General features: G+C 42.1%; 1 protein-coding gene across 3 annotated transcripts in view; it reads left to right on the forward strand.

The window, feature by feature from the left end:
* cacna2d3a (calcium channel, voltage-dependent, alpha 2/delta subunit 3a) overlaps positions 1-15326 on the forward strand; it is a 238455-nt gene that overhangs the window by 117750 nt on the left and 105379 nt on the right. For all 3 annotated transcript variants that reach the window (XM_046871522.1, XM_046871523.1, XM_046871525.1), the window contains exon 9: positions 11488-11562. In XM_046871522.1, the coding sequence (XP_046727478.1) occupies positions 11488-11562 (75 nt within the window). The remainder of the gene's footprint in view (positions 1-11487; positions 11563-15326) is intronic.

The raw sequence follows: 15326 nt of genomic DNA on the forward strand, positions 1-15326 counted from the left end.
CTACCACTTCTGGATGACTGCTGGCCCACTGTCTGAGGTCGAATCCTCCCTCTGCCAACATGCTGCGTAACTGATCCACTGCCTGCTTGGCCGTGGAGGCCGTAGGGAAGCTGGTCATGCAATTATCCACGTAGAAGCTTTGATGCACTATCTGTTGCAAACCTGGATATTTGGCTTCAGAAATGTATGCATGATGCTGCAGGGCAAAGATAGCACAGCATGGACTGCTCGTTGTGCCGAATGGAAGAACCTGCCATTCATATATGTCTGGAGTGTTTTCACTTTGCAGGTCTCGCCAAATGAAACGGAGAAAGGGTCTATCTGTAGGCAGTAGATGGACCTGATGAAACATGCCTTTGATGTCTGAACTCACTGCCACCGGATGTTGTCTGAACCTTAGAAGTACTCCTAACACTGATGGTCCAAGGGTGGGACCAGGTAGGAGCTGATTATTTAGGGACAGGCCATGATGCTTGAAGGAACAGTTGAACACCAATCGGAACTTATTGTTATGACACACCAGGTGATGAGGCAAGTACCATGCCGGCTGTGTTGCTTCCCTCTGGTCAAGTTTAAATACGCACCCTGCCTCAATGAGTTTATTGATCTCCTTTGAGTAGATTGAGGCCTTCTCAGGATCCTTACGGAGTCTTCTTTCTATACTTCTTAGATTTGCAAGCATGTGGTGCATAGACCCTTCAGGTTTCAGTGCACCCGCTTTCCATAGAAGAGGGGTGGCATAACGTTGTACTCCATCTACTGTGACTCGCTGAGTTCGGGACTCCAGCAGCTGCATTGCCTCCTTGTCTTGCCTAGACCGGACAACCAGTTTCTCATTGCGGAATGGCAACACATCCAGCTGCCATAATCTTTCCACATTCCTGTAGAGAAGATCATCCGGGTGTGTAGTAGAGGTGAAGAAACACTGCTGCACTGGTGCATGGTCTGTGGTACCCATTTCTGCCCCTTGGAGAGCCCAACCAAGAGCTGTACGAATAGCTACCGGTCCCCCTTTGGTACCTTGGCGAACAGGTGCTTTGGCAGTGATAAGATTAACTTGGTCTGAGCCTATGAGCACCAATGGACGGACCTTGCGAAACGGCTGTAGAGGTAACCCCCTTAAATGTGCATACTTCTTCTGGAGTGTCCGCACTGGGTATGACTGTTCCACTAGATCGAGACCAGAGGCTGTGAATGCTCCCAACACCTTATATCGTTTCTCTGGGTTACCTCTTGGAGAGATTTCAAAGGTCACTCTAGAGCCACTAAGATAAGTGGTATCTGGTCGTACAGTGCGAAGGGCTAGAGTCTCATGTTCGCAATGCAGCTGAAGCTGCTGGACAGCAGTGGGTAGAATCATGGTGCGCTGTGCTCCATCATCCAATATGGCATAAGTCTCCATGGTCTTTGATTTGTGGTGCAGCAGCACTGGTACTACTTTCAAAAGCACTCTGCCTGATGAAATAGAGGGTAAGAGGTAGACACGGCTCTCAGAGGTAACTGACGATGTATTGTTTGTGTGACTTTGAGCCACACCATGAAGTACCTGGAGGTGAATCCCGCCACAGTCACTGCAGGGTTTCTTTAGATTGCAAGCCTCAGGTGTGTGCAAACAAGCACATCTCCAGCAGCGCTTGCCCTCTGAAATCCACTTTCTAAGGTCCGCCTGACTGCTCTTTAATACTGCTGCATCGAGTGATGTAGTGTTCTTTGCTACCACAAAAAGGCAGTTGACCCTGGGTGTGGCCCTTTACGTGATACCTGTGGAGTAGAAGAGGCTTTGACCTCTGGGAATGCTGTACCATGATACAAGGCTGTACTCTGGCCTTTAAGTTTTGCTCCGCTCTTCTCCTTAGTGCCTACAGATCTCTCATACTGATAGCGTTGCACTAACTTACTAGAGAGTCTTTGTTGCTGAGCCTTGACCTGAAGCCATCCTGCAAAGTCCTGTAGGTTGTACGGATTTATGCTAGGGGAGTTGAGCTTTCCTTGTAGCTGGAGGTACTCTATGAAGCCATCTCTTAAGAACTTGGGCAGCTTACTAAGCAGACGATCCACATGTGAGCAGCAGTTTAGCTCCATGCCTCTAGGACCCTCCAATGACAACAGCATACTCACTAGGAGGTGGACCCGAAGCGCGAAACCCTGGAAGCTGCATGCATCATTTGGTTTTACCTCTGGTGCTGTAAGGATTGCTGCAATCTCACTTTGTGCCAACTGATGGGGCTGGCCGTATTGCAGTTGAAGAGCCTGCATAGCTGCTGAGTAGGGATATGGATGGTGGCGACAGGATTGGCCAATCATCTGGGCTTCAGGTAGTTTGAGATGTTCCAGCAAAATGTGGTACTTATATTTCTCATCCAGCTCTGCATAAGGTTCAAGGAGGTTCTCAAGTGCTAGTTTGAGGTTAGCAAACTCCTTCTCACTGTCGTTGACAAAGTCTGGAATCTTTGGCTGGGGCGCAGCATGCACAGGGCGATGAGGCATCGAATAACCTGGGTGTTTTAAAGTCTGGCTGAGAGGCTGTATGCAAGGGGTGGCTAGGACTGGAGCTGTGACATGCCCCTGTAAAGAGAGTTCAGCTGGTGAATAAACGTGAGGCACGTTGAGGGGCTGAAAGGCCGGTAGTGGAGCCTGTAGCGGTTGCTGCACTTGGCGCGGAAAACCCGCTCCAGAAACATCCTGCTGCTCGGTACGCATTAGCGGTACAGTCCCTCCTCCTGCAGCATGCTGCTGTTCAGGCCAAAGAGAATGCAGACTACCTGACGAAACCGGTGTATATCTGGGAAATGTGCTGGCTGGCTGTATAGGTACGAAGTTAGGATTTGAGTCCTCCACCATAGGCTTTCTGGCACCTACTGGGGTGGCACAAGCATTTTGGTAGGTATTCAGCTCATTATTTGGTGATTGTGTGGGAGAAGGATGCCTTGATGATAAGGGCGAGCATAGTGACATTTCTGGAGGTGATCGGGTAGGTGACATGGCAAGATTTACACCTTGATCCTCCTCACCTTCTTCCCTCAGAAACGATGTGATATGCTCCATCAGTTCATTTCGCCTTCTCCGCCGTTGTTCGTAGTGCTTAAGCTGTCTCTGCAGCGCAGCCATGTCAGCGACCTCGTCCCTTTCCTTATCAGACATAGACTTAAGTAACTCCCTCAGAGAACTCATCGACATTAAGTCCATAGGGCTTGTAGTTGGATGCCCATCCTGTCTGGAAGATGTTTGCATTTGACTAGTCATGCTCACTGCTGCTGCAGCTCCTCGCTGATCCTCAGACGCATCTACTGCAGGCTGTGAGGAACTCCCCGTCAGTGGCTACAGTCAATAAGATAATCCTCAAAATGCTTGGGTGTGCGGCGCTGCCTGGAGGGCCTATTCAGTGCTTTAGCATAAGAGACCAAGGCTGCTTGTTCCTCTGATGACATCACTGCGGTATTCAATTAATCCGGCTCGAAGGACCATTTGTTGCGGATTGTCCGCTGTTACTGGTGATTGTGTTATTGACCGCCACAGAACTCTGGTCAGGGAGTTTGAGTCATCAGATAGAGTTTAGCCATTTATTGCGCAAGAATAACATTACACACAGGGTCATGTGTGCAAGGTAGTTTAGCTTCACAAACTTTTCTTGCACTCTAACACGGCATCACCTGCAACATCGGGAGTGCCACTGCGCCTCAACTGCGCAATTTGTGCGCCGCTGCCTATGCTCAGTGCGCCCGTGTCTGAGAAACCGCGCTCGAGATGCTGCGCATGCGCGACTAGCGCCGAAAAGAAGAGAATTCACAACAATTACAGTATTTCTTAAAAAAAAAAAAGTGTCCTCATAGATTTCATGAAGGACTGATGTACAGTGAGGGTGAATGCTATAAAGTAAATGACATCTCTGATTTTACATTTCAAAGAAGGTTCTAGATAGCTAGATGTAGAATTGTAAAAAATAATAAAATCACAGACTAATTGGACTTTTAACCAAAAGAGAACCAACAATGTAAGGAAGCAAATATAATAAAAGAAATACTTAAATGGCTCAATCCTAATTTATTCCCATAAGTGATATGACATTTTCCTCAGTAATGTGATGATTTTCCAAATGAGGTCTTTGTTGCATATACTGAAACTAGAAGAACAGCTTCTTCATATTGGCTTGATGTGAACAACACCGTGTTGTGTGCTGAATACAGCCCAATGTGTTAATAACATAACCACACTTGTTGGAGAGGACACGTCCTGTTCACTTACAATGAGATTACTGTGTTACAGCCTGCACAGCGGAGAAGGACAGCATCGTTTTCTCATTTACTTTGAAGTCTAATTTCTAGTCATGCATAAAATTAACAATATTATCAGAAAACGCCAGACGGATTAGTTGGGAAGGGGGTTAAGCTTCGAATGGCGAGTAGAGGAGAAGTGAAAAACAGGAAACCATGCAGAAAATGAAGAAAGGACTGTATATTGAGGAAAGAGGAAATAAAGAGATTCGATAGAGTAGTCCATACTTCATGGGACCTAGTAGTTACATGTTTTTTTTCTGCAGTATTTTTATATATATATATATATATATATATATATATATATATATATATATATATATATATATATATATATATAACTTCTTTTAGGCTATACTTATATGATTATAATCAGCACTTAAGACTTACACAGGCTGCAAATAAATTTTAGTACACAAAATAACATATCAGTGTATCATAACACACTTGTCTGGACAAATTTATGGAGGGATATTCTATGAAAGGATATTTTGGACCATAATTTGCAATTTGCAATTGCATTCTCCATATGTGCACACATGAATTGTGAAATAATCCAAACTGCAAATCTTGCATTTCTGTTTGTGTTTTCACTTTTGCGAATTTTGCAACTTTCAAATGGAAAAGCAAAGTCCATTTAAAACTGCATTTCTAGTGTCTTACGAGTTATGACCATATCATATTTAAATAGCAATATTACTACTTGTGTAGCCTGCCAAAACTCAAATGGAATCACAATTACTTTTGCATTTGCATTTGCATGTGTCGTGTCAAGTCAAGTCAAGAAGCTTTTATTGTCATTTCAAACATATGTAGCTGATGCATTACACAGTGAAATGAAACAACGTTCCTCCTGAACCCTGTTGCTACATACAACAACAATCACAGAAAACACAGGGCTAAGGACTAGTAAGTGTCCTTGCCGCATAAAGTGCATCGTGTGCAACCTGGTGCAAAGACAACACAGGACAGTGCAAGACAATACAGGACAGTGCAAGTTTTGCAATTGAGTTTGGATTATGTCACAATTTTTGCATCCACATTTGGAAAACGCAATTGCAAATACAATTTGCAATTCCTTCCATACATATTAGTTGCTTGGGTTTGAACAGATAATTGGATTTGGAATTGAAACTATGTTGCCTAGAACCTTCCTTTTATCCCAATGTCCCTTAGTTCAGTAATCCTTAATCTCATATAGAAGTTTAAATGAAGACACCAGTGTCTGGGATGTTTTTACAACTATTTTAATCTCCAGCTTTAGTTAAGACTAATTCTACAGTAGATCAGCCTCATTTAGCAAGCTGATTGAGACAGGTAGTGGAGTGCAACTATTTATACTGTACACTCTTTTGCACAGTACTGGTCATGGTGGAATTCACTATGCCACGGTGTGGGGTTTTTTTGTGATAATTTGCTTTTTTTTTTCTTTGCAAGCGTTTTGTAGAGTAGGAAAAAAAGAAACAATGGCATTTCTTCACTTCAAACTATGACTTTGTTTTAGTGCCACATAAAAAAAAAAATATTGAAGATTATTAATTTTAAATCATGGCAATACGAGAATAAATTTGTAATATTTTGAGTAAAAAGTCAAACTTAGGAGCAAAATGTCAGGCCAATAGGAGAATAAAGTTGAAATCTTTCAAACCCTGGACCCCTGCTGAACTACTGCCAACTACTGAGATGTAGAAAGTCAACTTCTTCACTGCTGGTGTTCAACTCCTTCAGGTTCCAAATTTTCATAGTCTTTTGGGAAACAATGTATCCTTTTGAATATCATGCAGATGTAACCATCAATATCATTCAGATTACACAAAAGAGGCAATTGCCTCAATTTCTGATTTCTTCTGAATATATTAAAATTCATACATAACCACTGCAATGTCCGTTTACTAATTATAACTTTGTGTCTATGCACCAAAAACAAGGAATTTCCTTATTACTAAATTCTAACCTAAAGTGCGATTTAACCAAATCCTTCACATATATTAAATGCAAAACCATAAAATGTTTCTCGCAATTCTACTTTATTCATATATTGATACATCTATTTTCTATCATCTTTTTCTGTAAGGTGGCAATTAAACGCCATCATATCAAACAAAGTGATATGAAAGTGATAATAAAAATTGTATCTAGGTTATGTACGTAACCCTAGTTCACTGAGGGAACGAGACTCTGCGTCACAACGTTTTTGGGAATGCCTCTGCGTTGCTCACACTCTGGATCACATGTAAAATCTGGCCAATGGCAAGGCATGACATCACCGGCAGGGTGACGCCGCGACCAGGAAGCTACAAAATGCGCATGCAGTGGAGCGTCGCTAGCTTCTGACAAAATAGAAGGGAAGCACGGCAGGGAGGCAGAGAGTGTGGCTTAGAGACAATGTTTCGTTCCCTCAGGGAACTAGGGTTACATACGTAACCTAGAGACGTTCCCATTCGGGAACTCGAGCTGCATCACAACACTTTGGAAACGAGTTTCCAATCACACCAAACTGACCAGTCCTTTCCTAGTGTGTAAGAGCACAACCAGAACGCAGTACAGAGGAGCAACTCTAAGGTCGAAGTTGTAAAACCTGACGAAGGTCAGCGGGGTGGACCAGCCTGCAGTATTGCAAATGTCCTGGAGTGGGATGGAAAGATCCTGTAGGTTCCTAACCCTCTTCAGGGAGGATATAGCCAGAAGGAAAACCATCTTAATAGAGTACAATAAGCTGCGATAGCGGACACGTAAACCTTCAGGGTTGAAGAAGCCAACCCTGTGGCAAACTGTTCCTGCAGGAACACCAGCAATGTACCAACCGGGCTGTTAACTGAGTTTAATTGGTGGTGCTCACGCCACGCAGCAAAAGGGTGCCATTTAGCAGCATACGACCTCCTCGTAGAAGAAGCTCTGGAATGGAGGATGGTTTCCACTACCTCAGTTGAGAGGCCAGCTGCTAGACACTGTGCCCCCTCAGGGGCCACAGCTATAGCCTCCATAACTCTGGGCAGGGGTCACCCAGGGTTCCTCCTGCCTGGGAGAGGAGATCCCTCCTGGGAGGAATTTCCCAAGAAGGGACACCAGGTCCGTGAGCCATGGTCTGCCCAGCCATCGAGGTGCCATTAGCACTAGTTTTACTAGCCCTGCGCAAATTTGTGTAAATTCCCTGAACCTAACACCTACTAGCACCCCTGCTGAAATTTTCACAGGCCTTCGACTTTGTTCCATTGTTCTCCTGCTTTTGTTGTGCAAAACACACCCATTACCTGTGAGGCCTGGCACATTTGCATTTGTTAGGCAGGCCAAGGCAGGCTGAACATTTGTGTGTGAAATAGAAACCTTCAGAAATGCCTGCAGTATTTATACAAAAGACACACATTCACAATATATGGATACTTTTTGTTTTATTTTAAAGTGTTTCAAACTTTACAGCGTTTGCAGACCCAGTGTCCATCGTCCCTGCATTTGGCACAGGTGAAATTCTGACATGTTGCACAGGTAAACCTGCTGTGATTCCTGTTGCAGCTCTCTTGCACCTGGCACTGCGTTGTCAGTACAGTCCCTGGCACAGCAGCTGCAGCAGCTTCAGCAGCCTGCCTCTGTGCCAATATTTTCTTGTGCTGCATGAATCGGCAACGAAGTTCCTTAGATAGAAGACTCAGAAACAATCTTCTTTTGCCTGTCCACCCTGAACATGCCTTGTATGAAATGTAGGCATTCACCACCGCCAGGTCCAGCATATTGTAAAAAACCACTACTGGCCACCTGCGTGTTGCTGCTCTTACGGAATACATTCGCGCCATTTGGTCCAACATGTCTACACCACACTGTAAAAGCAGAAAGAGAGAGAGAGAGAGATAGAGTCATGCCCAGTAGCGTTGTTTTGCGCTGCAGCAGTCAGCAGTGCAACAGTGACAGTGAAGTAAAAAAATTGTCCGTCGTGACATTTCTCCCATCATCCAAAAATGGCTTCATCAGATTCATAACCACGTTCTCTGCCAGCCTCTCTCCCTTCTGACGACTGGGGTCCTTTCCCAAGTAAGGACATGCATTGCAGACATATTTGGTCTCCAAATCCGTGGCCATCCAGAACTTGATCCCAAATTTGTCTGGCTTGGTTGCGATATACTGTATGAATAGACAACGAACCTTGGTAGGGAACAGCTGTTCATCTATGGTCATGTGTTCTCCTGGAGTGAAACTCTCAGCACAGTTCTGTTTGAAGCGTGTCCAGATTTTGGAGATCGCAGCAAATTTGTCTGTTTTCACCCGTTCTGATGTCCTTGTCATCAAATCGAAGGTGTTGCATAATTTAAATGAATCTATCTCAGGGCATTGTCTCTTTGATTACTGGCACCAGAAAGCTTTCTGACCAGCAATCCACAATGGCACCAACGGGACACATGATTGCTCTTACAAACAGAATTAAAATGAATGCCATCAGTTCATAAATTGCCAAATTCCAGTCTGGCTCTGTTCTGTGGGCTTGATGGACCGTGCACTCCCTGATGGTCTGCAGCATTCCCACGTCTAACAGGCAAAGGAAGCTTTGGAACACGCTTGTAATTTTACGCTGTCGGAAGATAAACAAATAGAGAATGGTAAATTTACATGAATCTCACTCCAAATGGGTTTATATAAATATCATATATACTATGGCAATGACAAACCTTAGCAGACTCTGTGGGTCCAGCTTGCACAGTGAAGCACGAGTAATTCGCTACTGCACTGGGCATTCCAATGTCCTACTCTACCCACACAGTGCCGTCTTTTGCCGTCTGGCTCAGACAGAGCTTCCCAGTACCACGGTGCATGTTTAGTGGAGGCATGTTGGGTTCTTTTTCTGTCTCCTTTTCAGATTCTTCTGAGGAGGTATCAGTGGCCTGCTGGACAAATTAAATCTCCCTCTATCAGAGTCTGCTTCATCCATTTCCTGAAGCCAGGCTAAAGCCTGCTGCGTGGAGAGGCTCTTCATGCGTGGCAGTGATACGGAGGCCATCCTGATGTGCGTTCTCAAAAATGCGAAGAAGAAATTATTCTCCCGCCTGGGTCGGTCTGCTTTTATGCACAGCACTGTGCTGTAGTCATGCAATGCCACTCCCTTACATACACAGTCACAATGGACAGAATGGACCATAACTTCACTCAGCTTATGACATTTGTCTACAAACATACATTGGAGACTGAAGTGCTAGCAAGTTTTCATTTTATTCATGTCATTGTATTAGCAACTTTTCATTCTGTTTTCACACATTTTTTTTATAAATAAAACAGACTTGTGTTTCCATATAATGTCTTTAAAATTTGCAGGTCAGTCAATGTGTGGGATATTTTGTATAGATATGGCAGGCATTTCAAAAGGTTTCCAAGTTACACACAGAGGTTTGGCGTGCCTTTGATCTGAGCTACTCTGAGTAAACAAATGCAAATGTGCCAGGCCTCATAGGTGATGGGTGGTTTGCACAACAAAAGCAGGAGGAGAATCGAGCTGAAGAACTGTGAAAATCTCAACAGGGGTGAATAACACCTCTGGACTTGCACCAGAAAATAAAAAAAGTCAGTAAACCTAGTGCTAGGAGAAGACAGGCTCCTTCCCAGCAAACTCTCTCCAGAACTCCCGGGAGCAGCGCTATAGGGGGAACGGCGTACAGGCATAGGCTCGGCCACGTCTGTACCATGGTGTCCAGCCTCATAGGGGCTGGGTGAGAGATAGAGAACTAGAGGGACAGTGCGAAGTCTCCTGAGTTGCAAACAGATTCACCTGGGCTCTGTAAAACCTTCACCATATCATTCATTCCCCGTGCCTCAGCCCTTGCCTCGAAAGGGCATCTGCTCTCCAATTCAGGTGAACCGGCATATAGACAGCCCTCAGTGAGAGCAGTTTCACTAGGACCACAGGAGGATCTGCCGTGCCAGCCTGTACAGAGGGTGAGATTGGAGAACCCCCTGGTGGTTGATGTACGAGACCACTAATGTGTTATCTGTACAGACCAGCACATAGTGATACTTCAAGTCTAATAGGAAGTGTTTGAATGCTAGAAACAAAACCAGCATCTCCAGGCAGTTTATGTGCCATGTGCCCCGCTCCGCTGAACAGCCTCATGGGTGTTCAGCAGGAAAGCCCTGTCCCTGTTGGGTAAGATGCCTTTCTGTGGCTACTTGCGCTGACATGGACCGACCTATGGCCCTCGCCGTTTCCTTGGTGGCCATAAAGGTGCTGTCGACCTGCTGCCTTGCCTACTAGAACCGAACTCCTTAAACCCAACACGTTCGTGTACAGCGAGGTTCGTTGAGAAAAAAAGACGGGCCGCATATGGGGTCTCCCGGGACCTTGACACCTTGGCATGCAAATCTGGGATAAAAGGCAGGCCCGGCATGGAGACTGTGACGCGGGGCGCAGGAAGTGCTCATGCAGCTTACTGGGTGTGCGCTGCTTTCACTTCTCATTGGGCCAAGCTAACTTGAGCTTGGACATGGCCTGCGTTACTACTTCTAGGAGCTCCCCATACAGCACAGGCTGTGAGAAGTCCGTAGGCTCGCTAGCCTCCAAAATCTGTCCCTTCTCGGAGCAAGAAATATGGAGAAGAAAATGCAGGGAGAAAGAACGGGAACTGACTATTCCAACTGATTCTAACACAATGTTGAGCTGATAATTTAATTGGCTTCTTCCTGTATACAATACAGTGGTCCCCCGGAACTCACCGGGTTCCAAGACGCGAGTTCTAAAAATCTGCTAATTTTGGACGCACCCCCTCATGAACTATGGTACCTTAGTGAATTAATCTAGACATTATGTCACTTTAATACAATAGTGTTTTAACATTGTTTAATAACATTCTTAGTGAAAACATAGTTTCAGCTGTATTCCTAACGTTCCTGAAATTTGGTCCCGCTGCGGATTCCCGAGAATTTTAGGATAATCCGTAGCTTGCTGTTAGGCTACAAATGAGAACTTGTGATTTTCGGGGGTTGACTGTATTTTCAACCAGTAACTGTTTACCCTGCTTGTTTCTACTTCTCCAGGCAAGTCTGCATCTCTCTACAGAATATGTTGGGAATGTGTTTCATATGCAGTTTGTTTGTGTAAATGAACAAGCTTTTATTGCGCATTTGTAATTTAGACTGTAAAGTTACTCTTTACACACAAACATACACACATACACACAGAGTAATGTTTAAACACAATTTAGCTCTTATTAATTTCCACTTCCCTCCCTTTTTATGTGTGCAGTACAACGAGGAACTGCGTTATGTAGAACCATGTCTGAATGGAACTCTGGTACAAGCAGACATCACCAACAAAGATGTAAGTAATTACGTGTATGAGTTTGTATTTTATATACAGTAAGTACTTATATGTGTCTTTAATAGTTAATTGTATGAATGTGTATATAGCAAGTACAGTACAGATGTGGTTTATCTTCAGACCTGTTTGTGGGGTAATGACGACCATGGTGCACCTGAGCTTTGTTATCCATTGTTAGTGATATGTGTATATGAGCTTAGCCTGTGAGTGATGTTGTGATTAAAGAAGGTAAATACAATTCCTATGTTCACACTCGAAAGAGACAAAGTTAAGTTTGATTTTCTCAGTTAATTGCAAATTAGGTGAAGTAAGCCAATAATTGTTCTGATTGATTTCTTAGACCAGCTCTAAGGTGCACACAGTCCAGTGTTTTTTCAGTTCCTTTCTCAAAACTATTTGATAAAACAAAATGCATAATTTACAACACAAAACCAAGGAATCAACTTTGAGACTTCATGCATTATTTTATATTTTTGTAGGTTATAATGTATATGGACAAACATTTGTCCACATTCTACATCTGACCATTAGATTTGTTGTGCTTTTTTGAACATCCCATTCTAAGTTTAGTCTCCATTTAGCTGTTATAAAAACCTCCACTCTTCTGGGAAGATGTTCCACTAGATTATGGAGTTCATTTGTGGAGATTAGTGCTCAATCAGCCACATGGGTGTTTATTAAGTCAGGTACTGATGTAGAGTGAGTAGACCTGGGGTCTTCTTGTGGAGATTTGAGCTTAATTTTTTCCAATGGTGTTCAAAAAAGGTTAAGGTCAGAGCTCTATAGCAGGCAGTTAGAGAAACATTTTGCACTAATTTAATTGAAAACAGTTCAGTAACATGGTTGGGTATAAATAATGTAGATTCGAGAGGCAGTGTCTCTCAGAAGTACAGATGGGCAGAGCTTCACCAATCTGATTGTGTCTAAAAATTGTGGAACAATCTCAGAATAATGTGCTTGTTCAAAACTGCACTGCACAAAATCATGGCACTAGAAAATTCAATAGATGAAAAATGTTGCTGCGGTTTCTTCAGTGAAAACATGTAAAGACTTTTTTTGACAAATGGACAAAGCAGCAAGGATAAAATGTTATAATTTTTATCTTGAAACCCTCAACAAATATCTGGACTTCATTAATGTAGAAAAAGAAACTGAATTAGTTCTCTCCACATCACTTCATCAAAAAAATTACCTTGTAGATATGCTTGCATGTGGTGGTGGACAGATGTATCTCCATAGAAAACCTAATAAGCATTCCTTGCTTTGCCCTCTATGGTACTATATAAACATAATCAATATGACATAGATGTGGGCCAGACACTTAGTTCTTACCATGGCATGCCACTGTATGAGCAGTGTCTTCTCCACATAGGCATTATTTAGAGGCATTTCACTTCAAAACATTTATATTGGTACCACCTCCTGTATGTCACCTTGTCTTAGGGTGGGTAGGTTCCTTATACCATTTTTCTACTATGTTATTTAAGTAATTATTTCTATCAGAAATGGTCTGATCTTTTTAAATACTGGATAATCTGCAGTTGTATATGTTTAGTATAGACACGTTATAGACATTACTCAAGGTCCTATCTGCAATGTGCATTAGTATCAAAGGGAACTCCAGTTCCATGCAATCACTTGCTGCAACAAGATTTGTCTCATACAATAAGGTCTGATAGTTGCCTGCCTTCTTCTCTCTGTCTGTCTTTCCATCTCTTTCCCTCTGTTCTCTGACTCTCTACAGACATGCACACACACATAGGTAATAGGATTGATGGAGCCGAGACAGACAGTGGAAGTTATTACTTTGATTACTCTTGACAACACACATCAGAGGCTGAGTTGGGTGGGGGGAGTAGGAAAGAACAGAATCTGACAGCAAGGTGGAAAGATTGAGGGTGGAAAATTGACTGAAATCTGAAACATATTTCCTTGTTCCTTTTGGTCACTTGAGCTAAATCATACTTTTCCATTAACAGAGCTTTGTCTTTGTCCTTTTTCTGTCTCAGTTTTTATTTTAGCTATTCATATACATGCCTATGTTGATCCTAAATTTCATAAGCTTCTCAGTATTTGTGTGGGTTTCCTTTGCATTCTCTAGTTTTCTTCTAATTTCATAAACATGCCAGGATTTGGATTAGTTACGCTAAAGTGCCCCAAGGTGGAATAAGTGTAGCAGGAGCTTTAGTTTGCAAGGGCCAGTAACTAAATTAACATCTGCATTTATAACTATGGGAAAGATATGAATAAATTATGTTGGAGCTTGAGGATGGAAACTCATTTTCAGAGACCATTATGTGCATGATTTGCAAAATGTAAAGACAATGGAAGAGCAACTGTTATTTAGGTCCTATTTATTGAGAAAGTCAGTGCAGGACATGATCATCAGTGAGTTATACTGATTAGAATTAATCTTAGTAAGCAATAAACAATTTATAGACCAATGTATCTCATATACAAGTCTGTTTATAAGAAGTAATTTTTTTATTTGATGCCAGGTGTCAGAGTACTTTCGAACCCAGCCTAGAATGTTAGTAAAAACAGTCTATCAGCAACTACCCATTATGTTTATTTTATTTAATATGTCCTTATCTGTGTAGATAATACTCTATACATTTTTTAAATCCCCTATGACATAACAAAAAGGTGGTTCTCTAATGGTGTAGATTGCATTTTGGTTTTGGTCCATCCATTTAATTAGAGGGGAAGTTCACTGCAAATGCATGCAACTGTAATCATATCTGATCACCTTTATACTATAATGGAACGCTTTTCTATCCAAATGGGATTGGCTTTTTCATGACAATGCCTCGTACATAGGGCATGAAGACTGACTGACTGGTGTAAAATGATGTAAATTATATTTTATGACCCTTATAATCACCAGATCCTAACTCAGGGGCACATCCATGGGATAACTTTGAACTGACATATTAGTAAGCACCCTCTATTGCAATAAATGAAACAGGAATTGAAGGATTATCTTTTAGTAGCAGGGTGTGGATTATAAAGTACATCATAAAGTATCTAGTACATTCATAGAAAGTTGTAGAATCAATATCAAGACACAATGAAACTGTTTGGATGAATGTTATATTGTTTTTTTTTTTATTCTTATCAGTCACTCAAATCAATTGTAGACTAAACAGCATCAGTGAAGAGGAATACTGATTGCAGGATTGTTCCCAAATGCCCTGAAATAACAACCAAACTAAATATATATATATATATATATATATATATATATATATATATATATATATATATATATATATATATATATATATATTTTTTTTTTTTTTATATATATATATTCTAAATTAATTATAAGCTTTTTGGGTGTAATATTGAGCAATACCATCCATTATCAATAATGAATGGTATTAGAATTTTGTATGAATACTGTTCATTGTAAAACTCAAACGGTTTAGCTGAACATGACCGGTATTATATTTGCATAAGTTTTGCCAAATAATACACTAATTTTACAAGACAGCTATTTAGCATTTGCCTTCAGCTTACTTACAGTGCACTGCTGGCAGTATAATCACATTCACAGCCTGAATGCTTTTAACTTGAACAAAACTCCAATAGAGTAAAGATAATAACAAGCTCTATTATTTGTGTCGATTCATTTTTCTGGACTGCACTGACGTGCGGTTTTAATCGCAGCAGGTTAAACTCAGTTTGGCTCCTGCACAGTATTACAGACTTGTAGTAAAAAATATGTGAAAAAATGTACCTGATTACTGGACTATGAGGAA

The sequence above is a fragment of the Silurus meridionalis genome, chromosome 17 (assembly GCF_014805685.1).
Source record: "Silurus meridionalis isolate SWU-2019-XX chromosome 17, ASM1480568v1, whole genome shotgun sequence".
NCBI lineage: Eukaryota > Metazoa > Chordata > Actinopteri > Siluriformes > Siluridae > Silurus > Silurus meridionalis.